Source organism: Pelecanus crispus, chromosome 6 (genome assembly GCF_030463565.1).
Source record: "Pelecanus crispus isolate bPelCri1 chromosome 6, bPelCri1.pri, whole genome shotgun sequence".
NCBI classification, from domain to species: domain Eukaryota; kingdom Metazoa; phylum Chordata; class Aves; order Pelecaniformes; family Pelecanidae; genus Pelecanus; species Pelecanus crispus.
The window spans coordinates 48,344,729-48,372,704 of NC_134648.1; the positions used below are offsets into that span (position 1 = coordinate 48,344,729).

Consider the following 27,976-nt stretch of genomic DNA (forward strand, 5'->3'; position numbering starts at 1 on the left):
TTGATGGAAAGTCGTTGCTCTGCATTTGGACCAGGTGTGAGGAGAACTGGTGACCTCAAAAGCCAGAGGCTGCCTTATGAAAGTCATCCCAATGGGTAGCACTTACTAGAGCACCTGTGGGTATGCTCTGCTCAGAGGCCACAGGCTGAGTGGCCAGAACTGTTCCTGCCCCTCCAGCAGGGAGAGAGCAGCAATTCCAGGGCAGGATTTGGGCAGGATGGCAAACAAAGGCTGTGCTCACAGGGCAAGCTAGTGCCGCTGTTGCATATGCAGTTCTGCCTCGTGTTTACCCAAACTGAGGTTTTTGGCTTCCAGATCTGCCAGCTTAATCTTACAGTCCTTTCTAACCTCGTCCTGGTACTTATCTAGAAAACACACATATGGGAAGGATGGCCACATTGAGATCAGTGTTTCCTTCTTTATTCTTTGGGGGGAAGAGAAATTGGCTAAAGCTGTGAGAAGAGGTGTTTGCAAAAGAAGATGAAGCCTCCTGAAGTTCCAAAATCGGCCTGCAGGACCCTTGTCCTCTTTCTTGGGGAACTCAGGTTGGCAGATCAGGCCCAGCTAGCAGAAACTATTCCTAGGAAGAGCCAGGCCTCTGCACAGCTACTCTCAAGGCAGGGGAAGCTCCATTTGTCCATTTGCACTGGTCAGAAGAGATTAATGTTGCATTTCTGCACCACTCTGTAAATACCCACCTTACCCAGGCTGTCCTCTGTCAGCAGCAGCCCATTTCCAGAGTACAAACCCACCATTGTACTGTTTATATTGGTTAATTTGGCCCTGTGGACCTTGTGCCAGGCAATCACATGGCTCCCTGCTTGCCTCACCTCGGCCTGGATAAAAGTTGAAGTGCAAAATTAAAACATCAGCTATTGGGAGAGCAGGACCTGCCTACTAGGCCATTCCCATCCTGGTCTCCCATTCACTGAGAGCCCACAGCAGAGCTAATCTCTGCACAGTCAGGATCCAGCCAGGGAGCATCTTTCTGGAGAAGATTGCTTTCCATCAAAATCATCTCACTGCAAGCACCCTGGCTGCTCTTGAACTGTAGCCTGCCTAGGCCCTGACCCTGTGTGCCTCCTCCAGCCTTTCTTGCTACTATGCATCAGGAGTCATCTTCATGGGGCAACTAGGTCATCACTGAGTCCCTCTCTGACCTCAGATTTCTCTTGGAAACACACTGGTGCTGCTTTCGTCCTTCTTGCCTCTGCTTGGGTCACATGTTCTCCGATGTGGTCGGTGAGATTCCTTCCTTACAGTCTTGGGCCCTACTAATGCTAATGCCCTAATAAAGCTCATGTCTTCTGTCCCTTCAGCATTGAAAGCATCTTAGAGTTTCCACTGGGCTGATATATCACTTAGGTGTACAAAGGTATATGTGTATATGTTCCATTTGTATTAATTCTGCTTCCTGGAAAGATGTATAATCTGAATTGTGTCACCTGCAACATTCAGGTAATCAGATTCTGCTGTAGTCTGAAAACTGTGGATAAGTCTTCTCTCTGACTCCCATTTTCTGAACTAACCTGTTTTCTGTGCCATCTTCATATGTACCTTTCACCATAGAAGACCCCTCTTTTGACATCCTTAGGCTGTCCTGTCTTAAGGATAGTTGATCCGAATCACACAGCTTGTTCCCACACGGCCTGGGGACACGCTAGGACATACCATTAGTTTGTATGGCATTTGTTAAGATCTCTGGCAGAGGAGGTAGTGAGGACGTTGCACTGATAGACTTCAATAAAGCAAGGACAGTTTACACTGGCTGTGAATTTGGCCATTCCTCTTTTTTGAATATTCTCAAGTTTCTACAAATACTGATTGTATGAAAAATATTGGCCTAATTTAGTTGGTGCTTATTGCCATGTTTCTAGCTGAACCACACTGCATTTTCTTCTGTGCTCTATTGGCCCCCTCATCTGAAAAGCTCTAGTCTGCCCTTTGCTTCTGCTGGTGTTGTACACTCTTGCCTCAAATTAGATTCTGGGCTTTATATTGAAAAATATCCTCTTAGCTCCTATTTTTTTTCTTTTTGTTTGTCTGGCATAAGAGAATGAAGCTTTTATCCAGGTGTGTTTGTGTGTATTTTTCTTTCAAAAAGGCCTCTGGTTCTTGTTTATCTGTTAAAGATATTTTTATATATTTGAGCACTGGACATGTAAACATGAAGTAGAAGCATAGGAGAGGGCAAGTAAGGTTTGCACGAGTGCAGTTTGGAAGGTGGGGAGTAGGTAGGAAGGGACGCGTAGACCCTGTAGAGCACCTCTGTGTGAGTCAGGCTTTCAGTGCAAGACTGTGTGTGCTAGGCATGTGCCCAAGAGGCTCGCGTGCTTGTATGGAGAGGGATCTTCAGATGGGTGTTGGTACGTTGCTGTAAATATGCAGAGGAATTCTATGAGCATGAAAATGTGTGCGGGAATTGTGAAAGCACGCTGACTCCAACGGCAGCCAGTACATATGCAGGGCTTTGAAAATGTGTCTTTCGTGAGGCTAGTTGCGTGTGCCAGTTCAGATGTTTGTGAAGATTTTTGAGGGTCTACATCTATGGTTTGTGTGCCTGGGAATAAGCGCTGTTATCCTGAATGCCTGATTCTGATCTCGCGTGCCAGGATTTATTCCAGTGCGGTTTCACAAGCCGCGCTGAAGTGACATCTGAACTACGCTGCTTTGGAATGGGACTGGGGCACTCTCCTGCACGCGTGCATTAAAGAGTTCGTGTGTGCACAGGAACGCGGATGTCCGAGTGCAGCGATTAGGCTGTGTCGGTGTGAGACGCGGGTCTGTGCGTGTGCGCAAAGTGTGTGTACGTGGAGTCGTGTGTTTGCGTGTAACCGTGCCTGTGACATGCGTGTACGAAGTGGCACCCCGGTGCGTTGTGCTGCGCACGGGGACTGCTGTCTGGGTGGACGGAGGCACGATCGTGCGGGGCGCGGGCAGCTCGAAATAGTCCACGGGGCACCCTTCACCTCAAGGTTTTGCTCTAACCCGAAACTCGACAGCCGGTGCCCGCGAGAGACAGATTAGCGGGGAAGGGGGAAGGGGAGCGAGCGCTGCCGCTGCCACCGTTCCCGCGGTGGGACCGGGCTGGAGCTGCGATTTCGCGTCCCCCGCGCTGCCCGCGGCCCCGTCGCCCCAGCTGCAGCGCCAGGCTCGGCAGCGCCGGCGGCCCGCACCGCACCCCGCGGGGCCGGGGCCACCAGCTCCTCCGGCCCGGGCCCGGGCCGCCCCCGCCGCCTGCCCCGGGGGAGCGCGGCGCCTGCGGGGGGCTGCGGGGGGCCGCCGGGCGCGCTGCCGTGCCGCTGCCGGTGCCGGTGCCGGGTCCGGCGGCCCCCCCCGGCCGTGCCTCCCCCAGCCGCGCTGCAAGCCCAGCCCCTGCGCGGGAGCCAATAGCCGCCCTGCCGTCTCCATCCGTCTCCCGGCGTTAAAGCTACAGCGGGGCTCGGGGCGGCGAAATCCCCCGTGGCCGTGTCCTGCGCGCCGCCCGCCGCCCGCCTCCTGCCGCCGCCAGTGTGTCCGCACGCCGGTGCGGGAGCGGAGCGGCGCGGCGCTGCCTCCCCGCCGCCGCCGCCGCCGCTGCCCCTGCCCCGCCGCCGGGCTCGGGCCGGCGCCCCTTCCCGGGGCTCCCCGCCCGCCCTGCCCGCTGCAGTTTAGTTGTTCTCTCGTGTTTTTTTCTTTCTTTCCTTTTTTTCTTTCCCTCTTTTTCTTTCTTTTTTTTTTTTCTTCTTCTTTTTTTTTTCCTTTCTCCTCCAACCGGGAATGCTCAAAGTGGACTGATGGACATTTCCGAGCTGTGCATCTCCGACCCGCTCGGCTACCACAACCAGTGAGTGTGCCGCGCCGCGCCGCGCCGGGACCGGGCGGGCCGGGGGCGGGCTGGGACCGGCGCCGCGTCCCGCTGCGGGTGGGACGGGGCAGCCACCCCGCAGTCCCGCTGCGTCCCTGCCGCAGAGCCGCCTGCCCCCGCCCCCGCGGGGCACGGGGGTGCCGGGGGGGCGCGCCTCTCCGCGCCGGCAGGTGCGGCGGAGCCCGCGGAGGAGCGCCCCGGGGGTCGGTGTGTCGGTCTGTTTCCTTCTTGCCTCGTAACTTCTCCCTCGAACGCTTCATCTCCTAGGAACAGGCAGCTAGCAGTGAGCACGGGCAGCCCTTTCTGCGCAGTTTTACTTTCCATCTGCGCTCGGGTTTTTATTAGATGAATTACTAGGTGTCTGTAAAGAGACGCGCATATAAAATTACACAAAGTAGAGCCATTCAAGCACTGCCTTTTATAAAAAAAAAAAAAAAAAAAAAAAAAGTCCGCTTCTCACCTGAAATGCCCTATGGAAATTTAGTTTCCCACAGCTTACGGTTTGGATAGCCTGCCCGGGGAAAGAGTGGAGTGAGTCGGAGGGCTGGCAAGCAGACATCCCGAGCCGGGACCGGTGGCTGATACCTTAGCACCTGCTACTGCTCTTTGTATTCCGAAGTGGGCTGTGCCTGGTAATGCTGTGTTTAAAATCACTTTAGCATGTTAAGCTTGGTTTGATCCTCCTGGGGAAGTTAGGAAACAAGGCAAAATCTTCTCCGTGTTTGCATCCAGCTGACTGGAGCAATTCATTTTCAATGCATTTCCCCTCTCCGATAAATCTCACCCTGAGCAGAGTCCCCTTTTGTGTGTTTCCATGTTAATCCGTGTGTCACCTACGCAGGTTCTGTGGTGTCATCAGAGGTGGGAGTGAAATAATTTTGCCTGTTTCATTGCTTTTGTTTTAAGAACACGTTGTATTTAGTAAAATTAAAACAATTAAAACCAAACAAAAACCCCACAATGATACTTACCCCTCTTCCCTCATTACAGCTTTTATCTTTCTGTCTCTTGTTTCCTGATATTCCATCTGTCCTTACACTCATTTCTTCTTCTTTAATCCCCTGCTTCCAGCAGTTTCATTAAAATGAGACTTAGTATTGTTAATAGAAATTAATAATCTAACCCATGTGATTTTCTTTTCCCCACTGGTGCTTCACTTGTGGCTGCTCCATTTTGAATTAAAAATAAACAAACAGTTTCATAAGGGAAATGTATTCTGTATGCCACTGGGAGTCTTTTAATATTAAGGCAAAAATAGAAAGTGCGTTTACCTTCATTAAAAAAAAAAAAAGAACAAAATGCCGCAATCAAAAGCTAGATCTTCATCACTTACTATATTGTCTCTTAACTTTTTCCTTTTATTTTTTCTACTTTTGGAATTGAGAAAGGGAACTCGAACAACATGAAAATTGTAAGAAGTAATCTGCATGTTGTATTCCTGTTCACCCGTTTTACTTTTCCATGGGCTCTCAGTCAGCTCTCAATAATGTCAAGTGCACCTTACCCATATTCACAACTCTTTGGCTGCTGAGTAGACGGACGAAGGTGGCCCTGGGGGAAGTGCCACTGAGCCCCTACGGCTTTACAGTAGACAGAGAGTGCTGCTTTTTGAGATGAGAAACTGTTGGAGAGCTCTCTGTTTAAAGGAGTGCTTGGCTTGGTTCTGTGTGCCAGCTAACATTCTCTTTAACATTGTTGAGGTTGGGGGAGAGAGAGAAATATCATTTAAAATATCTCAACCTCTATTTTTCAATCTCTCTTTAACTTTTTTTTTTAATTAAAGCAGTACAGCGATGCAGGGAAGTAAGACTAAGTCTGGAAAAAGTTATCGAGAGAAGGAAAAGATGTGAGAAGCCTTAAAAATACAGTATATTTAAGGTATATTTGCAATGTGTCAGGTACTGATTTGATTTACATTCTGGTTTCGTTAAGGTTAGATTTCAGATTGCATTCCTCTAGCTGAGGATAAAAGTTGGCCCAATAGACATCCCTTTAGCCATACTTTTTCTTTCACTGTAACACAATTATAATGTGAACATATAATGTAAATACAGGTATTGCATTTGTGCCTGTATTGCTACCTATCTGTGTAAGCATATTATCCTTATTGTACTGATCTACTCTTCTGACTGCTAGCCATTCAAAACATTTTAATAGTTGTGTTCCTTTTTTTTAAAAAAAAAAACCCTGCTTTTAATTACGTGGACAGCAATTTTTGTCAAATTAAAGCTTAAATTAGGAGTGAATTTAAAAATATTGCAAACTGCCTCTTCTTGTTTAGTTGCTTGTTAAGCTATAGGAAAAACTAGGAGGAAGAGTAGAATGTAGGAAGAGAAGTGGATGTGGTCACTCAATACGTGATCCATACAGTTACCTGGAAACTGTATTTCACCTCACAGTTATTGAGAGAGAGAGAGAATGACCAAGGCAAAGGAGAGAAAAGGTGACTCCCTTCACCTTGGAGTGTAAGGAGAACTTAATTTTTGTAACAGTCAGACCCAAGAAGAGTCTGAACAAAAACTAAGCAAAGGAATTCATTGTCCCTAATCGCACTCTTCAGGTTTTGGATTTCTCTTCCTCAAGCAGTGAAAGTTCCCTTTCCTTTGCCTCTGTGTGTTGATCGGAGGATTACACCAGGAACCTGCGGAAGTTCTGATCGGTGGGTCGTGTGTTTCCCTCAGTGCAGGATCTTGCAGGGAGAGTAAGAAAATGCTTCTTCCTAATTTTGTGCATGTGTCCTGAGGCAGCATATGTATTTCATTTCTTGCGTAGGAATCCACTCTTTAGCGACTGCTTACTACCTTTTGGTACTGACCTTTGGGAGAGTTGTTCCTGGGGTAGGTGATGCAGCTCCAAGGAAGAAGATTTGTATGAGTTTGAATTGGGAAACTAACAAAGACAATGATTTGTACCTGCAGTTTGTCTCTCAGGTGAGGGCATATGGCGAGAATACATTAGTTACACTGTACTGGCAATGTCTGTCTGCAGTACAGCGGGAAGGGAATGCGTGTGCAGACGCCACAAATGTACACTGTGACATATAAAAGATGTGATTGTATTCACACAAAAACACATATGTGCATCTGTAAATATTTGTGTGTAGGAATATGCACATACATATGATGGTCATACTGAACATTGGTGTTGTGTCTCTTCATATACAAACCTAAGGCTGTTTCAAAGGACGGTGAAATATGTCATTTTTACTTTTCCATATTAACTTCCACATCCCAGAGATTTTTTTTCTGCCTAGTTATAGTTGCCGCTAGAAATGTTGATAGGACTACAAAATTGCCATCTCTGTTTCTAATTAATATTCTACATGACAGACAGAAACTGACCAAGGAACCATCATGAAGGGAAAATAAAAATCATTGGCAAATGAGGGCATCCTGCCAGATGCTATGTCTCTTACACTGTTTCCTCTGATGTACAAGAAAGACACATGAGTCATTGGTCCAATGAAAATTAAAATTATTTTATGAACAGAAGGAAAAAGTAGAAAGGAATAAGCGATGTATTTGATAGAGAGACGGAAAGGTATAACACTGGAATTTTAGGTCAATGAAGGAGCGAATCCCAGACCCTGTGACAAAGAATTAACAAAGTTGTTGTCACTGACTCTAATGCACAGACTGAGGAAATGTGACTTGATTTCAGAGGTTACTGGAAATCTCTATATTCCATGAATGGGAGGAAATCTGAGTCAGAGAATCTGAATGCAACTGTCTGCTCTGAGTATCTCTGAAAGTCTGGGATAGGGAGGAGTTGTTAATTGGGGAAAGTGGGGAGGGAGTTGTTTGTTTTATTGACAGAATAAATTGAAAAACCTCTGTAAGGGAAATGGCCTAGTTACGGGGTTCCTGACGAGTTTCCCATCATAGAATGGGGTCTCGGTATACCAGGCTTACCAACCTTGAGTACAAGGTTGAAGAGGAAACTGGTACCTTTAAAGTATTTGTATTAACTTTTCCCTCCTTTTCCAATTCCACTTGTAAAAGTAAAGATGATCCAATCATTATCAACTATTGAGAAATATGGAAAGATCAATATATTTAAAAAAAATAGGATTTTTTTTTCATTGTATTGATTTGAAGTAATCAATAAATATTGCATTTAGCCTGAGAGGGGAAAGACTTTGGAGAGATTGCATCAGAGAAAGTTGCTGTGACAGAGATTTCGCATCCCGTTTTCTTCCTCTCCAAGAGAACGTTGCTCTACTCTCCGTGCCCTTTCCGCTGTTATTCCCCAGCCCCGTTTCTGTGCTGTTACCACAGCTCAGAATTTCATGTCATTTGAAAACATCTGTATTCTTCAAATAATTTTAGTTAAGTAAGAAGTATTATGCATTGTGTCAGTGGGTCTCTTTACCAAATTTTCCAGGGCTCAAAGGATACAAACTCTCTTAGGAAGTGGAAGAAGGGAGAAGGTAAAAGGTTTAAACCTGAGACTAGATGAACTTTACAGGTTCTGTCGGGAGTACAATATAATTTCTCCAAAGAGTGTAAAATATTTAAAAGGGATTTAAGGAAAGAAATAGTAAAAGTAGAAGAAGATGGTGAGAAAGCTTGGATATAAAAGCCAAAATCCTTTCCCCAACTTCTCCTTCTAACTTGCGCTCCCCAGTTTAGGAGTTGGGGGTCACAGCGGCAGCTAGTGTTGCACGTCAACGATTCCTCTGTAGATTGCAGAGACTGGGAAATTCTTCCTAGTAAGACCTGTTCTTCATTCCATTGAGCTACTGACGGTAACTTTACAGCCAGGGAGCACAACAGAATTTTTAGTTTGTGCAGTGTGAGCAAGTAAATTTAGCATCTGTCCAGTACCCAGCAGAGAGGTTCCTAGGTAATGCTGCTATAGAAACTGGGGGGAAGAAAAGGAAAGATCAGAGCTTCCACAGCAAACTATGAATCAGGTGGTTGTTTGTTTAGCGAAGGGACTTAACAAAGAAGATATTAGCAGTACTCGGCGATGGTGACCTTGCCGAAAATAGGAAAATCTTGGTTTCTTTCTGTCTTCCCGGTATCGGCTGCATTTGAGTTGTGAATGTAGTCATCTCTATGTAGCTTGCATGTGTAAAGTGCTTTGTGCCTGTCGCTGAGAACAGAACATTATTTAGTATTATTTATCAGCAATAGCTATTGACCTGGTGAGTTTTACTTCTTAGGAATTAAATTGTAGTAACTTACTCTCTGCGTTTGTTTCCACCCTTGCTGTGCTGCCTCTCTCTAAAGCTTTGCCCTGTCTCTCCAGAGCAATAGAGATGCCCACAAAATGATCCTTGCAGCTGGAGCACAGTGCACTTTGATTCTTCCAGTGCTTGAGAGTCTGGCTGCTGGCAGTGACTGTCCGTGAGGAGAAACATGCCTGCTCAAGGTGGAACGCACTGTATAATAATATATTTGTCATGTTTGTAATTGCAAATGTAATTAGCAAACAAGCTCTGGGGGATTGAGGACTTGAAACTTTCACTGCACATCATTTGACCCTATCTTGACTGGACCGGAGCTTGTATGCCACTGTTAACTCTTGCTGTTCTTGCAAAGAAATGCTCCTTCTAGTCTGACTGCTGCTAAGTTTCCCATCTTCCCCCCCTCCCTCTTTTTTTTTTTGCTATGAGCAGCATTGTACCTGTATTTGCTTATACCTTCTGTTATTGTGATGGCAAGTGCTTATGTTCCTCCTGCGACACAGGCACTAATATTTCCTCTCCTAGCACTTCTGACACAGTCTGGAAAGCATTCTGCAATGCCCTTTGTGAAGAGCACTGTGTACCAGTAAGTGCTTTTGCATACTGAGCTGTTCAGTGCATTCCTATCACCACAGGCAACGTTAGTATTCAGTGCCCCTTGCACTTCGCAAAGACAACTTGCGAAAAGCAGGTGGCAAGCTGTTATCGCGCAACCTGCGATGGCTCTGTGTCCCTGCTGAGCTGGAATTTTTTTGCACTCCCTTTCTGAATGGGGGAGGAATAAATATGTAAGAAATCCTGTTCATTTTGTTGGATCCTGGCAAATCTCAGTCTAGGATGACTTTGTCGTCCTACACAGAGTATTCCCGATCCATCAGGATTTAGCAGACAATGCAGAATCTGTTCATAAAGTCACAAACTTATGTGTGCATAGGAAGCAAAGAGGGCTACTTTGCTTTTTCATGTGAATATTGTCTCTTATTTGTTTTCTTTTTTGTTTTTAAGATAGGACTTAAATTGCAATAGAATTTCTGATGGGACCGTTCTTGTTTTGGACAGAGTTTTATTTATTCTTGCATTTTTGTGTATGTGAAAGGAAACAGGTTAAATGTAGAGAGGGTGGCTGTTTTCATACAATTTTTGTCATGACTGTAAGGACATCTCACAAGTATTGCATCCTGTCGAAGGCTTGGAAGGAAAAGGAAGCCTATTCTAGTTTCTTCTTGGGTAGGGTAAGAGCCTTTGATGAGAACCCCTTCTTTCAGTCCAGATTTTCCTTTTCCATTCCCGGAAATTATGTTGGATTTACCATGTATTTTCAGGGTCATATATTTTTCTTAAATTAGAATAGCCTATAATGTGGGCGATGGAAGTGGGACCTCCAGCTTGGAGTATCCGGCATAACAGGAGACAATTTCTCATAGCACCTTTTGTTTTGAATTGATTGTCTGTGTTTTACTGCAGCTGGTTTTAGATTAAGATTTCTTGTTGCTCTGTGTCTACTGTTCTGAAAGGCTTTTTGTACATATGTCATATTTTGGAGTGTTATTTTCTAATTTTTCCCTGTTTTCTCCTGGCACTTTAAAGTTCCCTTTAGTAATAATGGCCCTCAATCTCCGGCGATGGAGCCGTCACTGTGAACAATGCTGGTGAGTGTATTGTCTCGCTGTCCTTTTACTCAAGAGAAAGGTCAAAAGAACAGCTTTAAAAAATGTTCAATTCTCCTGTTATGATTTTGCATATGGAGATGATCATTTTAATAATGTGTAAGCACTTGCGTGAAAATAAGACAGAAATATGATTTTCCATCAGTTGCCGCAAGTTCATCTTTTTTAAATGTGCTGACATGAACGATTACAAACCAGATTTCTCACTGAGATTTACACCATTTTATATATTAAAAAATTAAACAGCTGCAAATAAGGACACTGAAGAATTATTCTTCAACAGATTTTATTTTTCTAAAGTCTTCCGTGTTGTTTTTGGTTTTATTCAGTCAATCTGACAAGTTTCTCATTCTCAAACATATTATTTGTTTCCTGATTTCAGAAATTATACTTATCTAGCTGTGTTTTTCACAGATGTGGCAACAGAGCAGTGGAGAACATAGGGTGATTTCAGGGATTTGGTTTAGAATTTTTTTTGGTGCACATAACCAGAATTAGCCGATATGCATTCTCAATGTGTACATTTTCTTCATACTTTGCTTTTTATTTTTTAAAACAACCCTTGCTTTATACAGCAATTTTGAGGAGTTGCTGTCATTTTATTTTTCTTTGTTTCTGGACCGTGTATGGCATGTGATTGCTATCTAGTTTTAACAGTTAAGAAAGTGCTGTAGAGGAAGAAGTGCGATTTAATTCCTTAGAACATACAAACTCAGTCCTTCTTCAGCTCCTTTTCAGACATACGTGATGTTGCTTCTACTTTTATCTCTAAAAGTTTAATTCAGTTCCTTCGTAGTTTTTGTATTTCTGTTGATGAGATTTTTTTGGACATTTTTGTAGACTAAGGGCGTAATGGTACAGGGAGATACCGAAAACATTCTCCTATGAAACTAAAAATGTTGGTACCTATTGCCTGACACTGTTTAGTAGGCAATTTTTGTTATCGGATTCATCGGTAGCGCAAAGGTATCTGGCTGGATCAAGGCTCTCTGTACACCTAACTGAATTAAGCAGCGCCTTCCAAGTGATGATGTGCAGCCTGCAATGCAGCCTAACCAGGCACTGGGGCAGGGAGGGGGCCGCAGCTGTCTGATACAATTGAGACTCCCTTTCAAAGCCAAGGAAACCCCAACATGGGAACTTGCATTTTGGCTCTTGGGCTTCGTGAAGGATGTCGACTTTACTTATTGTGGGTTCTTTTTGCCTTAATAGACTGTAGCAAATATGAGCTTTTGAAAATGATGGTTAAGCGTATCGATGTGTCCATATGTATTACCTTACATAGATGATGCCAGATGCGTCTCCTTCGGAATAATTCATACAAGTTGCATAGTGGCACCAAGCACGCTGTAAAGGACTAGAATGAGTCAAAGTATGAGAGAAACAGTTTTCTTGCATACAGAGATATGTAAGTGCACGGATGAATGTGTATCAGGGTGTGTGTGTACACACTTATTTTTAAATAAATGTGCACATATTATAAATTAACAGAATGCACATGTATATGAAATATATAATCTTACATATAACCACATGTTCATACGATATTGCATAGAGTACTGTTTCACTTAAACAGTTATCCATACAATGCCTCTCTGTACGCATATGCAAATCCTTCTGTATATGGTTGCATATTTCTCTGTGAGTATGCGTGTATTAAATGTATAAAAAAAATAAGGATAGGTGCATCTGTCTTCATCACAAGGTTGTTCCGAGTCTTTGTTAATTAAAGTTTTTAAATCTGTTGATAGTCTTGCACAGAAGGTGTTGTGTAAATGTAGAATGCTGTACAAATATACCATACGTATCATTTCTGCTTAAAAAAAATTTGGTGTTTCTCTCGGAACATATATAATTATGGGTGATAAAGGGTTAGGTGCTACTAAACAACTGCAGTTAGACCTTCTGTTTATAAATCAATGCATATTGGCATTTGTGATTTTTAAAGAGGAACAGAGATTTTCTTTAAATAAAGTGTCAGAGAGGAATTTGAAAAACTGTGTGCAGAACATAGATCCAGCTATAACATTGTCCAGATAAAGCTGGGCTCATGCGCCACAGTCAGAAAAGTCAGTAGTTCGGAATTTCTTTTTTCTTTTTGTTTATTTTTTGGTTATTTTGGAAACTTTTATTTCTTCTTTTTTTTTGTTTTTAATGTGATTGTGGTTTTGGAGGCACAAAGTATAGGGTGCTTCCCCTTATGAAACCCCTTGCTTAGAAAGTTATTTGACGATGAGATACTTTGGTTTTTTATTTCAACACCTACAGTGTTTATGACCATTCTCTTTTTATTCTTTTAGAAGTGTTGGTTGTGGGGTTTTTTTGGGTTGTTGTGTTTTGTTTTGTTGTTTGTTTTTTTATTTTAAACAGAGCACTTCCTTTTCTTCTAGCAATTACAGCTACGGGACTGTCATTGCAGAGGATTCTATAAGCCCTAACCACTGCCTATGATCATTACTTCTCTGTAATGATAATACAGACTGTCTCTGCTGAAATTTTCCCTCTTGAGTTCCTATTCTAGCATGGACTTATTTTTAAAAATATGAACAAATTTAATTCCACAGCCTTTTTTAAATAACATAATTATGAAACAAAAAGCAAAAGCTCTCACAGTACAGTGATGTGGTATTTATACATGTTTTAATACACTAATTTGCCTTAGAATTTTCCCCTCAGGTGTTTAGAGAAAAACAGATGCAGCCCCCACCCCTTTAATTGTTGGTTGAAAGAAGAAAAAATACCTGGCTTTGGCTGGCCTGCTTTTTCAACATACTATTACTTTGCTTCAGTCTCTGAAAAATGTTATAGATTCAATTCCCCTGTTGGACCAAGAGTTAAAAATTAATTCATGAATAATAAAAACCAATCAGTCTTGTTGAGTTTAAGAAGGATTAGAAGAAAGGTTTTTGTACAGAAGCAGTTATATATCTTGGTGGTGATGTTGTTGGACTAATAGATATTGTACTAGGTCCCGTTGGTTATCTGATAAAGGTAGCTGATTTGCAAATAGAATTGTTATCCTGATGACTAACGAGTCTAATATTGGATGGATTAAAAGAGGTTGGGCGGCTGGTGTCTATTATAAGTTCTCGACTCCCTCTTAGGAGATAATTTATTTGATTCAGACTGTAAATTGAAAAGGGACCAGGTAAATACATACCATAAAGGAACGGTTCATGCTACCTTACTGCAGCTGGGATTTTCAAGGGAGGCAATCCTTCCTTTGGTGACTTGGGCATCAAATCCCACCGAGTGTCAGTGTGCCCATGGTGGGGAGAGGCGTGGTGGAAGGCCTGTACAGACGTCAGGCTACCCTGCACTCAGAGCATATAACTGATAGAAGGTGGGCACAGAAAGATTTATGATCCCTTTGAGATAGAGGAAGGACTTGCACCCAAAATTTTGTAATGCAAAACCTGACCCTGTCCTTACATAGATCTGCTGTGTAACACTGGAGAGGGGGAGAAGGAAGTAGGAGACATGGTTTTGGGGGAATGAGGGCATCCAGAGTGATGGAGATCTCAGTTTTTAAAAAAGGGTTCAGAGCTAAAGCTAGAGTTTAACGGAAGCTGGGGGACAAAAGTGGCTTGTTTCAGGGACAGTGCTTCAGCCTGACATGGGCTATAGGAAGAAGGCTGCTCTTCTGCACCAGGCAGCTGTTCAGCACGGTTAGGTGGAGGTCTGAGGAAGGGAGGAAGAGGATAGGGCTGTCATGGGCAAGAGGAGGAATGGATAAATCTTTTTCAAATACCTGCTCCATAAGAGCTTCTTAGGACTACAGAGCCTTGGTAAGAAAAACATCTTGAGTGACAAATTCTCCTCCTGTAAGAGGAGTTCACTGTCACACTCAAGAGCCGCAGCTTCTCTGTCTTTCAGCTGTCGCAGGAAAACGTGCAAACACAGGATCTTTGGGAGGTTAAAGACAGTGATATTCAGCCTGCAGGCGACTAGCTGTTAGATTTGGGTAGAAATAAAGGCAGCAGAAGGAGAAGTGTCCTTCTTTTGAAAGGAGAAGAGTTTTGCTTCCTTCAATGGGGGACTGGCCAGTGGCTTTGCCTCCATCTGCCCATTGCTTCAGCACAGGTAGGAGCTGGAAGAGCTCTGCAGCCATCTGCAGGGCTCCGCCGACAGTGCGCCGGGCACCATGCTGCTGCGGAAGGGGCTGCAGGGTCTGCCTGGAGAGCAGCCATCGCACCTTTCTTTTTCACAGGCCAGCTCTTTGGAAACGTTCAGATTACTCTGTCTTCTGAAAAGCACATGTGGGTTTCTCCTGGGTATCTTGGCAGTGCTGTCATTACTGTGTTAAGAGAGCGTTTCCATGTTTATGGACCTCGTGGAGCCTCCAGGGAGGCTCTCTGTCATCCCTGATGGCTCCTACCCTGCACACTCCCTTCTGCATCTTACTAGTATATGTTTGGACACTGTCACCACATCCCCTGAAGAGCGATTCCACCATCTGTGGAGATCTCATGGTAAAGAAGCTTGATGAGGAAAGAGAAACTCTAGTGTTTCCCATATGAGTTTCATGCAGTCTTTGAGAAATACGTAACTGTCGTTCTGAGTGCATCTTTTGTGTATTTGCACACTGTTTCCTAAGTAAAGCAATCTCTTGCTTTCTCACAGAATTGCAGAATGGTTGAGGTTGGAAGGGACCTCTGGAGGTCATCTAGTCCAACCCCCCTGCTCAAGCAGGGCCACCAGTTGTCCAGACCATGTCTAGTGGCTTTTGAATATCTCCAAGACAGGAGACTCCACAACCTCTCTGGGCAACCTGTGCAAGTGCTTGGTCACTCTCACAGTGAAAAAGTGTTTCCTAATGTTCAGACAGACCCTACTATGTTTCAGTTCATTCCCTCATGTTGAGGGAGGGTTTTTTTCCTCATATTTGAGTTTACCCAATCATTTTATGGTGTCTTAAAACTCTATCTAGTTTGTCAGTCTCTTCCTAATAAAGTGACATATAGAAATTTTAGGTACATTTAGGTTAAACCTATGTGGAAGAGAAGTATCCCCTACCTGGTTCCCTGGCAGTGTATCTTGATGTCACTTGTGTAGGTGACTGACAGCTGGGAGTATAACTGTGTCATTGGGATCTGAATTGCTGGGCTCTTGCAGCCTGAGTTAAGAGTGACAGGTATGTTGTCTTAAATTCACAGCTGGTGCATCAAGAGCATCTACTGTGTCTCATCAGGAGATACAGAAATTTCTCATCTAGTGCAGAGTATAGCTTGTCCACATCACAATGTGATGAATATGTACAGGTATTCATTTCAAATATCCTCTTTATCTTTTTCTTAGCAGCTGGTTTATCAGGGTTCTTTTCTGAACAGGTTAAATGAATAGCAGTGAGCAACAATTAAATGCAGATTCAACAGGGAACAATCCATTCATTTTTGGGTTGCTGTTTTTTTGACCCCTGTGCTCAATCCTCATTGTCTCTGGTTTCTTCTGGGAGAATGACATCTGAGTGGTCTCCCTGTATCTTTGTCACATCACCAATGAGAGAGTTAGGATAAAGATTTGACACTGTTCGTGATGTGGACTACTGAACCAGGGAAAAAACCCTTTAATAGCTGTAGAGAAAAATCTTTTGAGGAGGATGCCATATTAAAATGACTTCTACTGTGATAGAAAACCTTCTGCCTGTAATAATGTAGTCAGTACTTGCTGCTTTCTAGGAGCGACTACTGTGCTAACAGGTTCTGTTTCACTCGCAGCCATAGGTAATTTATATCAGGTTACTTCATCTTCTGAGAGCGACTAACAACCATGAAATGCTGTCACTGTTGTTGAAGGAAGAGGCTGGTGTTAAGAATTTATATGGGAAACCAGACAAGCAGAAGCCACAAGATGAAGAAACCATCTACAAGCTTCGAGTGTGTTTGGGAACTTGCTTTTTAAAACTGTCTGCTAAGGTACTTTGGATCTGAATCTGCTGTCATTTTTACTTGTGTAAATGACAAGTAACTGTGAAAATCAGATGGGATACACCAATGTAAAGCTGGCACAAGATTAATATTAGGCCATTCAGCTCAACATCACAGTAGAGGAAGATATACCTGGAGCTAATATAAGAAATCATATTGAAGGCGGAGGGGGGAGGACTAAAGCTTTGTATGGGAAGGGCAGAAACTAGTCATTTTCCTTGTGTAAAACTTTGCCAGGTGCTGTTGGTGCCTCTCACCACCAGCTGCTTCTTTCAGAGTTCAGGTTTTGTGCCTCTAATGCATAAAATGATTCTTTCAGCCCTTTGGGAATAATTTGGAGTATGTTGGAGAAGGCTACATAGTGGTAATTGGGGAGCAGTTTGATGCATTGCTAAAATGCATAGAGGACAAAATGCCAAATGAGGTGTGAGAGGAGGTGAGGTGTGAAGTCGCTGAAGTTGCAAAGAATATTATCGGGATGAAAACACAGCAGAGGTGAGTAAAGCAGGACTCCAAAGAAGCATTCCAGCATGTGGAGAATTCCAGAGACCTCCAGATGAGAATGTCCTTTGCCAAATTTATGAGAATGAAACCCATGGAAGAAGAAGGCCTGTGCAAAGGAGAAAGAAGACTAGAACAAGATAGCTGGGAAGAAGAGACCCAGCTCTGGTTTCAAGCTCCTTTTAAGGTATCTATATAATGCCATCAAGCTGAGCAGCAATTGCATCTTTATAGCAATAGATAAAATCAAGAAAAAGTGGAAGGCAAATGTAACAAATTGTGCCTTGAGCAAAACCTCACTGGTATTCCCCTGTGGGTAGGAAATCTAAGTTTAGCACCATCTGATTCTGTAGTATCCTGAGAACTCCGATGCTGCAAGGAAATGCAAAAAGCAATGCCAGGAAATATTCTCCTGCTCTAGACAAGAGATCCAAAGGCGACTTGGTGGTTCAGAATGATCTTGCGCATTTTGGATTGTAAACAGTATACTTCCACTGGACACTGTTGCAGCTGTGTTTGATTGGAGATGGTGGGCTGGAGGACAGACAAGCAAGGGTAGAACCTGTGTCATGGAGCTTGAGATCAGATGGAGCAATGGGGACTGAAAAACCGAGGACAGCAGTCCAGTCACTGTGGCTGTGTCTTGCCATGTGACTAAGGTTTTTGTCCAAAGCGTGGTAGAAAACATCTATTTCTCACCACTTTTCTCATTTAACTTACTGAGCATACACTGAAAACACACAGCCATTTCTTCCTGCAGAAAGTTGCAATTTGAATACAATGCATTAGGAGAAGGAGAGGAGGAAGAAAGATTTTACTGGCACATGCACAGGTTTCTGTTGCTAAAAAGTGAATGAGAATTTGCTTAAAAATTGGGGTCCGACCTTGCAAAAACGCTGCTTTATTTCTCTCCCAGCTTTTTAATTCAGTGTGCACTGTATGGCCACTGGACTGGAAATAGGCTTTCCTTCAAATTTGTAGACTGTCTTGTTTTGTGTCTCTGCTACAAGGTGAAAGTTGTCAGCAACATCCTTGTGAGGTGAGGAAGAGGCACATATGTAAAGCCTGCCCATGCAAACACACAGGCCCCTTCCACTTGACAGCCCTGTTGTGGCCTCTGTCACTGGTTGAAGAGTTGAAGAGTTGAAGAGCCTGCCTCCTGCACCCATTGTGCGGAACCGGAAAGCCAGGTGGTGCTGGGAGCAAATTGCACTGGGGAGAGGTGATGAGACATAGGGCAGCAGGATATTTCAGAGGGCAGAGGAGCTTTGAAATGGAGCTTTTGACATTGGAAAGAGCTGCTGTGTGTAATGTTATGGGGCCTGAGGAAAGAGAACTGTTCCCTTGGGATGAGGAGATTTATTACAGTGTGTTTAGCATCCCTGCAAGTAGAGAAGGAAGATGCACGTTAGCAGCTGGTAGGAGGCCTGTGCTGCACTTCTGCTCCAAGGGAGAGGAGAAGGCAGGAATGATGCATTGCTGTGAGGTGGGTTGGGAGTAGAGTCCTGTGCATTGGTTGGGGCAAGTTAGAGCAACACTACCTTGGCGTGGAAGAAGGAAAAAACTCAGCTGACCTTTTTCATTGTAACAGAGAGATTGCAGAGTATCCTCGGGAGAAAAAGCTTACAGTTAGTGAGCTGGAAGAGGGCGGGACTGGGGACCACCAACCAATTTTAAAACTTTTCCTGGCCTGTTCTACTGGCTGCTGCTGGTTATTAATATGGTTTCAAGTCTTTGTGCTGTCTTGCAGATACAGGGTGCTTACTTGTTGCGTCCTTGTTGGCTCTTGGCAGTGTGGTGCAGGACATGGTTTCACTTTCTCCCAACTTTTATTTTTATCTGAAGTCCTTTCTGCTAAGTGGGAGGGAGGGAACAGAGAACAGCACATGGCAACACCTCCTGGGCTTGAGAAGTTCATGGGCTGATGGTATTGCTTTGTAGTTTGTGTTCTGGTGGAACACTTGTGCAGTGCTTGCTCTAGCAGGTATACACAGAGCTGGGGAAGGAAAGGAAGGTTCTGTGTTTTACTTGGTTTTGAGGAATACTTTGCATTGATATTTCATATAAATACTTTATATGGCAATGAACATATGGAGAATTATATGGTGTCTATCTCCTACTTCTTGGTGTAAATGGATTTGCTACCTCCCCTATGTGCCTTATGCATGCACCCCTTACACACCTCTTGTGTGTGTCCATCTGTACTAAAGTAAGCAATGATATCTCCCATGAAGCTCCATCTTGGTTGCAGGAGGTGCTTCTTGCTGAACTGAGTCTCAGAGCACCTCCTTGGCCTGAGGAGGGTGCTTTTAGGACTCCTCCTGTAAAGCTAGTACATAAAACAACCTAACAGGAGAGTGAACTTGCTGCATGAACATATTAAATCCCTGAGAGAATTCCTGATTCCAGCAGGAGATGTAGATTTGGGGCTGGGGTTATGGATCCAACATTTATTTAAAGTTTCAGTCATCAAGACTGAAAGGTATTTTGTGGAGGTCGGTTGAACAGCATTTGCTCTGAGGAGCTACAATTTCCATGGACAGGGAACAACATAGTGCTGGATAGGAGAGTCTAGTACCTCAGAAATTAGTTTTGGAAAAGCCAGTCCATGACATTGCTTAAACAAGGTTGTTGCCTGTCCCCTGCTTTTGCAGGGATTTAAAGGTGCGAAGTGAAAGATCTTCACAGGAATAGGAGGTAGAAGGTGAACCATGTTTCCGTGCAGTGATGCTGAACCTGTGTTAGATGTGTCCTTTCCCTGATGTGCATTCTGACGTTTCCTTATCACTTGAGGAGCAAGGACACATCTTTTGCCTCCAGCAGCCCAGCTGCTGGGATGGAGTTAATATTGTTTTGTGGCCAAAGGGGCCTCTTAGCCTCCAGGAGACACCAAACAGCAGCACTCAGAAAAATTAGCAGCAGTAGAAGTACATTATACAATTCATCAATCTTTTGTTTTCAACGCTGAAGCAATGCTACTTGGGGCATGCGGGTTACACCAGGGTCAGCACTTTCATTAGAAGATCCCTGGTCCCCACCCTCAGCCCACCACCCGTCCCCAGGGATGCAGCAGAATTGCTTCCAGCAGTGGGTGCAGGCAGCTGCCTGGCATGGGTAAGTGAGGCTGGGAGCAGCCACTCAGTTCTAGGCAGCGTGAAAAATCAGAGGCAGTTAGGTACGAGTAAAAATATTATAAGTTTCCCTGGTGTCAGCACAGGCCAGTTCTGATTTTAAAAATGAAATATGGCAGCTAATTAATCTAGATCACAGCTTAATCGCCTGTGGTGGGTTTTAAAAAAAACATTTTTGTGTGAATTTAGCACTCATGAAAGTGAGAGGCTGAGATTACTGCGTAGACCAAAGCACAGCATGGATAAGCTGTCTCCTGCTGGCTCTGTTCATGCTCCTCCACGGTGGCCTGCAGTAGCCACTGCTATTACCTCTGGAGCTTGCCTTTCATACCCTCCGCAGCAGCAGCATCAACACACCTGGTGTGACACACATGTCCCCGATGCCTCTGCATCTCCTTTTGGGAACAGTTGCAGAGGTTTGGAGGCGCAGAGCAGCAGATTTGCAGGTTCACCCCAGGACGATATGGGGAATGCCTCTTCCTAGGGCCCAGGCTGTGGTGTGCTGCTGTTAGCGGTGTGGTGAAACATGGTACTGCCCTGGAAAGTGTGCCATGAATAGGAAAAGGGAAGGTATCAGCAGAGAAGGCACCAAGGCAACAATCAGAAAGCCGAGAAGATGAAAGATTTGCTAGCTCTGTTCTTTCTCCCAGACGAGCAACAGGGCAGCACTGGGGAAAAGAAAAACAATCTGTCCAATTTTATAGACTGTGAGTGCATTTATGTTTTGTAAAGATTTTGAAAAGACGGAGCATGAGTCCTTCGTTGCACATCTCACCCATCATTAGTGAGTTGCTTTCTGCCAGTGTTTTCAGTAGATGTAGGTCTTGCAGAGGGATGTGTCACAGGCACTGGCTGCGAGACAATGTCAGCCAGTTGGTTGACTGAAGTAAGGGTGGCATGGGGGAAGGCAGGTGCGTATTTGAAAGACGGGCAAAACAGATGGACCAAGCTGAGTGCATGTGATGGATCACAGAAGGGGCCAGGACAATGTGAGAAGAGACTGTCTATTAAATTTTGTGGAATGGCTTTAAAATAGTCCATCAGCAAAGCAATAGCTTTCTACTCCGTTCAATAAACTCTTTTAGTAAGAGTCTCTACAGTTAGGAACAAACCATTTACTTTCTCCTTCCTCTTTAATTCATACTTATTCTAAATTGTGGTCCTGATTGTTCTTCCAGGTTAGCAAAGCTGAGCAGGAGGCAAGCAAGCAAATGTGGAAGGCAGGGCAAGAGCTGGTGTTGCTGATGAAAAATTCTTTGCTCTCAGAGCTGGCACCTCAGCCTGGCACTAGGGTTGTCTCTGTGCCCCTGGCCCCATTGTGGCATTGCAGTATTGGTTATTTGGTGGATACCAATGTTCTGATTAAATTTCAGCTCAGACATTTACCATGTTCCTTATTTTCCATTATAGTTTCAATAGGGCAGACAATTCTTTTTTCACTTCTTGAAATCTGGCTGTACACTGCAGAAGAGCTGCTGCGCTAGGCTTCAGAGGTGGGATAAGTGAAACGATCCCTTAATGTGCATACAATTTTGAGTAGCAGTTTGAAGTCCTTGTGGTTGAAAGATGCTGCACATTGCTTCTTATTCACTGTAAATCATCATTTTTTAATATCTTTTTTACAGTGATCTGAGTGGATAAAAAAGGAACTTTTCCATTTTGTGAGGTAATAACTGTATCCTAGGTGAAATAAAATACAAAGCCAAAAGCTTTAAACAAAAATGGTTTGTTAATATTAATAAGACACAATAGTACTGTTTTATATCTGTAACCTTCAGTGATTATACTGACGTATGTAGGAGCAAATACTTGGTACTTAATTTGAATAAAAACATTATTTCTTATTTTGTCATTTAGATGAATTGAGAAGATGAAGTAATCGCGTCTACTGAGGGCGTGGGGATAGTGAGGCCAGAGGGCCATAGAGATCTGAAGAATACGGATCCCATTCAGTCAGCATTATGACCAGAAAAGAAAGTTCTGTCTCAGCATAGCAGCTGGGGAACAGACACGATTTTCAACTTGAAAACACAGTATGAATGGGTTGTATTTTGTTGTGCAATATTTGATCCATGAGGGCCCTGTGGCCAGGAGCCCGTAAAGCAATTTGAAAAATGTAAGGTATGTGTAACAAGGTAAGAACTCAGAGAAGAGGCAAAGAATTCACAGCAAAGTGGAATGGGTTGTAGTGAAAAAAAGGGAGAGCTGCACACATCAAAAGGCACTTTAGAATGATTTGAGATGTGCATACATCCACTCGGTCAGAAACAAGGAGAAGCTGGTTTGTCCTCTTCAATTTACCTTCATTATTACACAGCACATATCCCCACAGCACCTCAAATCTTGCTGTTTTGTCTGAGGAAGAATAACATATACATGAGTTTTTGGAATACCTGTGATTTGTTCTTGCAAAACAGGGCTTTGAGAACCCTGTGAGCACACAATTAACTGTTTCATTTTAATTCAGCCCTGTGGGAAGGGGTCAGGGTCTCTCACTCTGTCTCTTTGAAATTGCTTTGTAAAGGAGATGGTTGTTAGTATCTACTGAGCATCTGCCATCAAGGCTGAGTGAATAATCACCCAATCCCACTCTGGATTAGAAGAGAAGAGAGAAATAAGACAGGGCTAAACACCAATGATTAGTTAGCTTTACTGCAACCTGGGGAGGCATATGGACTAGACAGGATTTATTTGGCTTTCCCAGTTTTCATTTCCATGATTCTCCATGAGCTAGTCAAGACAAGGCAACGAGCCATCTTGGAGGGAGAAGAGTGGAGCTGATATCTCCTTTTCCTCTTTCTTACTTTTAGTGGAAATTCTCCTCTTTTTGTATTCCTTCATTTGCAATTTTGGGTCACAGAAAGGTGAGAGCATCCCTGAAGATGGCAGCACAGAATCCCCAAGCCCTAGCTGCGGTGCTCACAGAGTGCAGAGTTAATGCTTTCTGGCCTGGCAGAGGGAACCCTTCTCTGTTTTCTTCCTTCTCCTGCAGACACTCACGTGGTTGTTTCTTCTGTCCAGGACTTCCTTCTGCTGTCTGGTTCGTGTTCCCAGTGAGTGGGGATTATCTGTAAGACATTTTTTTCCCCCCCAAGGAAGTGGTAAAATTTTAACTTGAGAAAATTGGTTATTTTTTCCTAGCTGTGCTGAAATGAAATGGAGTTGTCCTTGCATAGTTGTAATTTCTGAGAGAAAATTACTCTTCTCTTAAAATAAATGAAAAAAAATCAGAGCAAACATACATCACGGAGGAAGAAAAATACTGAAAACTCTTCAAATGCACTTATAGTATAAGTTTTGGAGCAAATCGGAAAGATTTTGCATATGTGAACAGGGTTTTTTGTTGTTGTTGCTTTTTGTTTAAAAGAGTGATTTTTCTGTGGTATTATGTCTCTGCCAATAAATGGAGTACATCCATAGCTCTTGGAAGCATGCAAAGTAACTCCTGTGATTAAGCCGCTCTCCCACTTTCTGTTTCTTAAGGAGGCTGGGTGATCTGAAGCTGGGATCAGGATTGAAGCCCACTTCCCAGCTCTTCTATAAGCTCCCTAGGTGAACCGAGCAAACACTTCAAGTCTCTGATTCTCTCCCCTGCCTGTAAATTGTGCATCAAAACATTTTCTTTCTTTTAGTCTGCCTTTGGAATGCAAGTTCTTATGGACAAAGACAAATCTTTAATACACAGTATGCTGCCTAACGTTTTGGGTCTGTGAAGTGCTTTTGTAATGAGAATAATGCCTTAATAATACAACCTGCCCTGTCCCAGTCACCATGCCACAAATTAGATTGTTGTCCATTTTTGCTTTGGTGGGAAGGAAGTTCATGAACATGGGTGCCACATGCTGAGCCCTTTAGCTTGAATTTCTGTGGTCAAGATGAAAGCTTATGTGCTGTGCAAATGCATTCAGTACTACCTTGACACAGACTTTTTGGCTGAATGCCAAAGACAACTTTGCCTCTTTTCCAAGCATGTTCCTATATGTATGTATATATAAACTTACACTGCACATGACAGTCCTGATTTGCACACTCAGATATTGGAGAGAAGCACACTTCGTAGTTCTGGAAAATATCTTCCTTTGAGATGAGGCCTCTGTGTATTGCACTGTGTGCATAAGCACTCATTTCGGAGACCTTTTTACCCTAGCAGCATCCATATCACATTGTCTGTGCCCTGCCTCTATTCATGCTCTGTGCCAAAGTCATAAAGGACAAAGTGTTTTTCTTGCTTCTCTTGCTTACCTGTTGACTGTCTCCTTTTGAGGCAGACCTGCTGTAGTCTGATCCAGACTGCCTTTGATTTAGTTATCAGAACCTATTTTTCTGTTTTTCTTTTCTGCCACCTTTTGGACTCTTCAGGGAGTTAATTTCTCTTCTACCCCATCTCCCATTGTTCCCGTCTTCTTCTGGGTTGGCTGCCTCATTAGTGAAATCCGGGGCTTCCCAGGACTGCATCGCATGCGCTTTTTGAGCCACTGAAAGTTTGTTTCTCCTCTCACCTCAGCCAGGCCTCCCCCTGATCTGCAGTGTTGCTTTGCCCCAGATTGGCTGAGTTAAAGCTTTTGAATTCTATCAATGTGAATGTTATGTGCCTCTGCTATTCTGGGGAGCTTTGTAACCTGAAGAAGGCTAATATTGATGGGTTAATTACTTCCCAGGTCAGTAAGTAGGGCAAAGCTACTATTCAGGATTATCTCCTGGGCAGTTCTACAGTATCATCCTTTACTTCTCACATATAGGACCTGAGTGGCCAAAGCCTCTTTAAAATGAAGGTTTCAATAAGGAAACCTTACTTGGCACCAGTACTAGAGAAGGTAGCCTGAGGACGGTTGACACTGGAAATCTCTGTGCTGGGAGTCTTCAAATAGTCTCTGTTCACCATCTATTTGTCTGATGTGCTCTGCAACCATATGGCTCTGTTCAGACCCAAGCAAAGCTTAGTGGTATCTGCAACAGAAGTTTTACTTCGTTGTTCCTTTCTTCGCCAGCTAATGGCTGTGGTTTCAACACTAGTGTTGTATCTTCACCTGTCTGGAAACTGCCACCATCAGCAACACCTACCTTTATTGTGACAGGGTGCCATTCAGCAGCCTTCCCCTCAATTTTCTGGGAAAATGGGACCACACATCACTGACCCTGAAATGCAACACTAAGTGAATTAAGTGTTTTGTCTGGGGTTGTAGGACTCCTTTTCCCTGTGTTGGATTCAGTTCTAGCCGTCCTGAAACACCCACTAGAGAAAAAATGTGACAGTCTATTTCTGTAATGATAGGGGGAGAAATTGCTCTTTGAGAGTTGAGACCTACATGCCAGATATGAGAAGACTTTTTGTCCTTTCACATGCAGAGGTCTAGGTTTCTTCAACTCCTCTTTCCTATAGCCAAAAGTTCAAAAAACCTCAGTGATTTCCATCCAAAGATTGTCATCTTGTTTAATGGTAGGCTCCAGACTGACCTCCAGGAAAGTAAATATTACTGGATGTCACGCAGAATGTGCATAGACCAGCATTGTTAAAGATGTTAACAGGAATTAAATGTCTTCACAATGCGTTTTCCATATGCATGTTCTGTCCCCTGCCCCTCTGCCTTTGCATATTGAGGTTCTATGGGAAGTGTATGCTGCTCCATGAGGTCTACACGCAAAGGAAGAAAGTCTCCCAGTGGAAGGTGCATATGGACAACACATCTCAAAGCTCCTAAGGCCAGCTGGTTGGTAGCTCTTCCTCCCTTGCCATATTTTTCAGTGAGTGAGTATATGAAAAGTAACTAGAGTTTCAGGTAGGATGTGGAGCCAAGTTCTGAACATGTCCTGGCTATATCTTCATCACAGTGGAACATTGAAAACACTTCTGGGGTTATGTGGTTTTTTGAAGTTTGAGCCAGATTTATGTTTGAAAAATACACTGGGTATTTGACAAATACAGGAACACTTTGTAGAAAGGAATGAGGAAGGTGTGTGAAGATAATGTTGCTAAACAGTGCAAGTGAAAGCAGGATTTATTGAAAGAAGAAAAGCAACAAAGATGGAGAAAGGAGGAGTCTGTAGTCTTGCAGTATTTGATGAGGCCTCTGTTTTGAAGTGAAGTGATGCACCAGTTATGGTTTTGTTTCTTAATGCAAATTTCTTGCCCTCAGCATTGCAGAAGGAAGTTTGATATCATAGAATCTCTTAGGTTGGAAAAGACCTTTAAGATCATCGAGTCCAACCATTAACCTAGCACTGCCAAGTCCACCCCTAAACCATGTCGCTAAGCAGCACATCTAAATGTCTTTTAAGTACATCCAGGGATGGGGACTCAACCACTTCCCTGGGCAGCCTGTTCCAGTGCTTGGCAACCCTTTCGGTGAAGAAATTTTTCCTAATATCCAATCTAAACCTCCCCTGGAGCAACTTGAGGCCATTTCCTGTTGTCCTATCACCTACCTTATCTCATGGCTTGAGAGCATGCAAGTAACCCAGAAAACTGAAATAGACACAGAAAACAAACAATATCTTTTATTTGTAGAATTTCCTGACTTTAAAGTCATTTTAATAATTTTTCAAGGGTGTAATTCAGGTTCTAGAATTTTGGGTGCTTGAATTTGGTGACACGTCTGTGGCACGTTTGAAATTAAAGAAGTGGGATGGACTGAGCACTGCAGGGCAAATAACAGAGACTGTTGAAGTCATAGGCAAATGTGGGTCAAGTTTGTACTTCTCCTGAACTCCAAGACTGAAATCTCCATGGGCTGTATTGACAGGGTGGCTTGATGTGGGAGGCAAAGGTACCTGTCACTTTCTTCCTCCCTCTCTCCACAGGCAGTGCATGTTTGGGGCCTTATCATGTAATATCAGATTTGCACCCCACCCCTTCCCCACCACCACCACTTCCCAAAACTCAACACCTAGAACAGAGGAAAGTGACTCAAAAGTGTCAGGCCTCAGGACACAGTAGTTGTCACCCACCACTGGGATGGCTGTTGTGCCTGTCTTATTCCACCTAAGCAGAATAAAACAGCACAAAAGCCTGAGGTTCCATCTGAGATCTGGTTCTTCCTAAGCCACAGGGCAGTTTGCTGCATTTGTATCACCTCTGGGGTAGCCCTTGTGCTTTCCCATCTGAGGAATTTTCCCCTTTCTCCTGGCTGTGTGCTTCTGCTGGCAGGGGTACGTTCCTGGAAAAACGCTGCCTGTGACACAGCAGATCAATGGGCGCAGCCCCAAGTCCCCTCTCCCAGGGATCAATATGATGTTGGAGTATGATGCTGGGGCTGGCATTGCCTACTCCTTTCAGGTCTGGCATTGATTAGCTGCAGCCTTCAAATAGAAGTGGAGCAGTAACGCTCTGCAACCTCGATAACCCATCCTCAGGAGCCTGCCAGAGTCAAGGGGCTCCTTGCTGCCACCGCAGCCAATACAGCCATTTCATTAGACTGGAAAGGTTAATTGCATTGAAAACTGGCGTCATCCTCAGCACATGACCGTTGTAAAACTCTACAGTGGCGTGAGGCCTGAAGCTGTCTCGGGGAAAGTGGAGCCCATCTGAACTCTGAGAAATTTTGCTCAGCAAGGCTTCTGTGTAGGGCAGTCAGACCCCAAATCTGCCACAGTTCTCTTGCTGAGGTCCTCTTACTTTGTTTAGAGAAAGCTGGTGAGGGGGTGACTGATAGGGGTGGTGCTTGTGGTCAGAAGGCACTTGCTGGTTTCATACAGCCTTTGGATTATATCCTGCA

The 27,976-nt window shown here is 43.9% G+C and overlaps 1 protein-coding gene across 2 annotated transcripts in view; it reads left to right on the forward strand.

The window, feature by feature from the left end:
• Positions 1–27,976, forward strand: part of ESRRB (estrogen related receptor beta) — a 103,751-nt gene that overhangs the window by 13,750 nt on the left and 62,025 nt on the right. The window contains exon 1 of one of the 2 annotated variants that reach the window (XM_075711918.1): positions 3,777–3,826. The exons of the other annotated variant lie outside the window; for it this stretch is intronic. Coding sequence (XP_075568033.1) covers positions 3,777–3,826 — 50 coding nt within the window. Of the gene's footprint in view, positions 1–3,776; positions 3,827–27,976 lie in introns of those variants that run through there. 2 annotated transcript variants of the gene reach the window in all.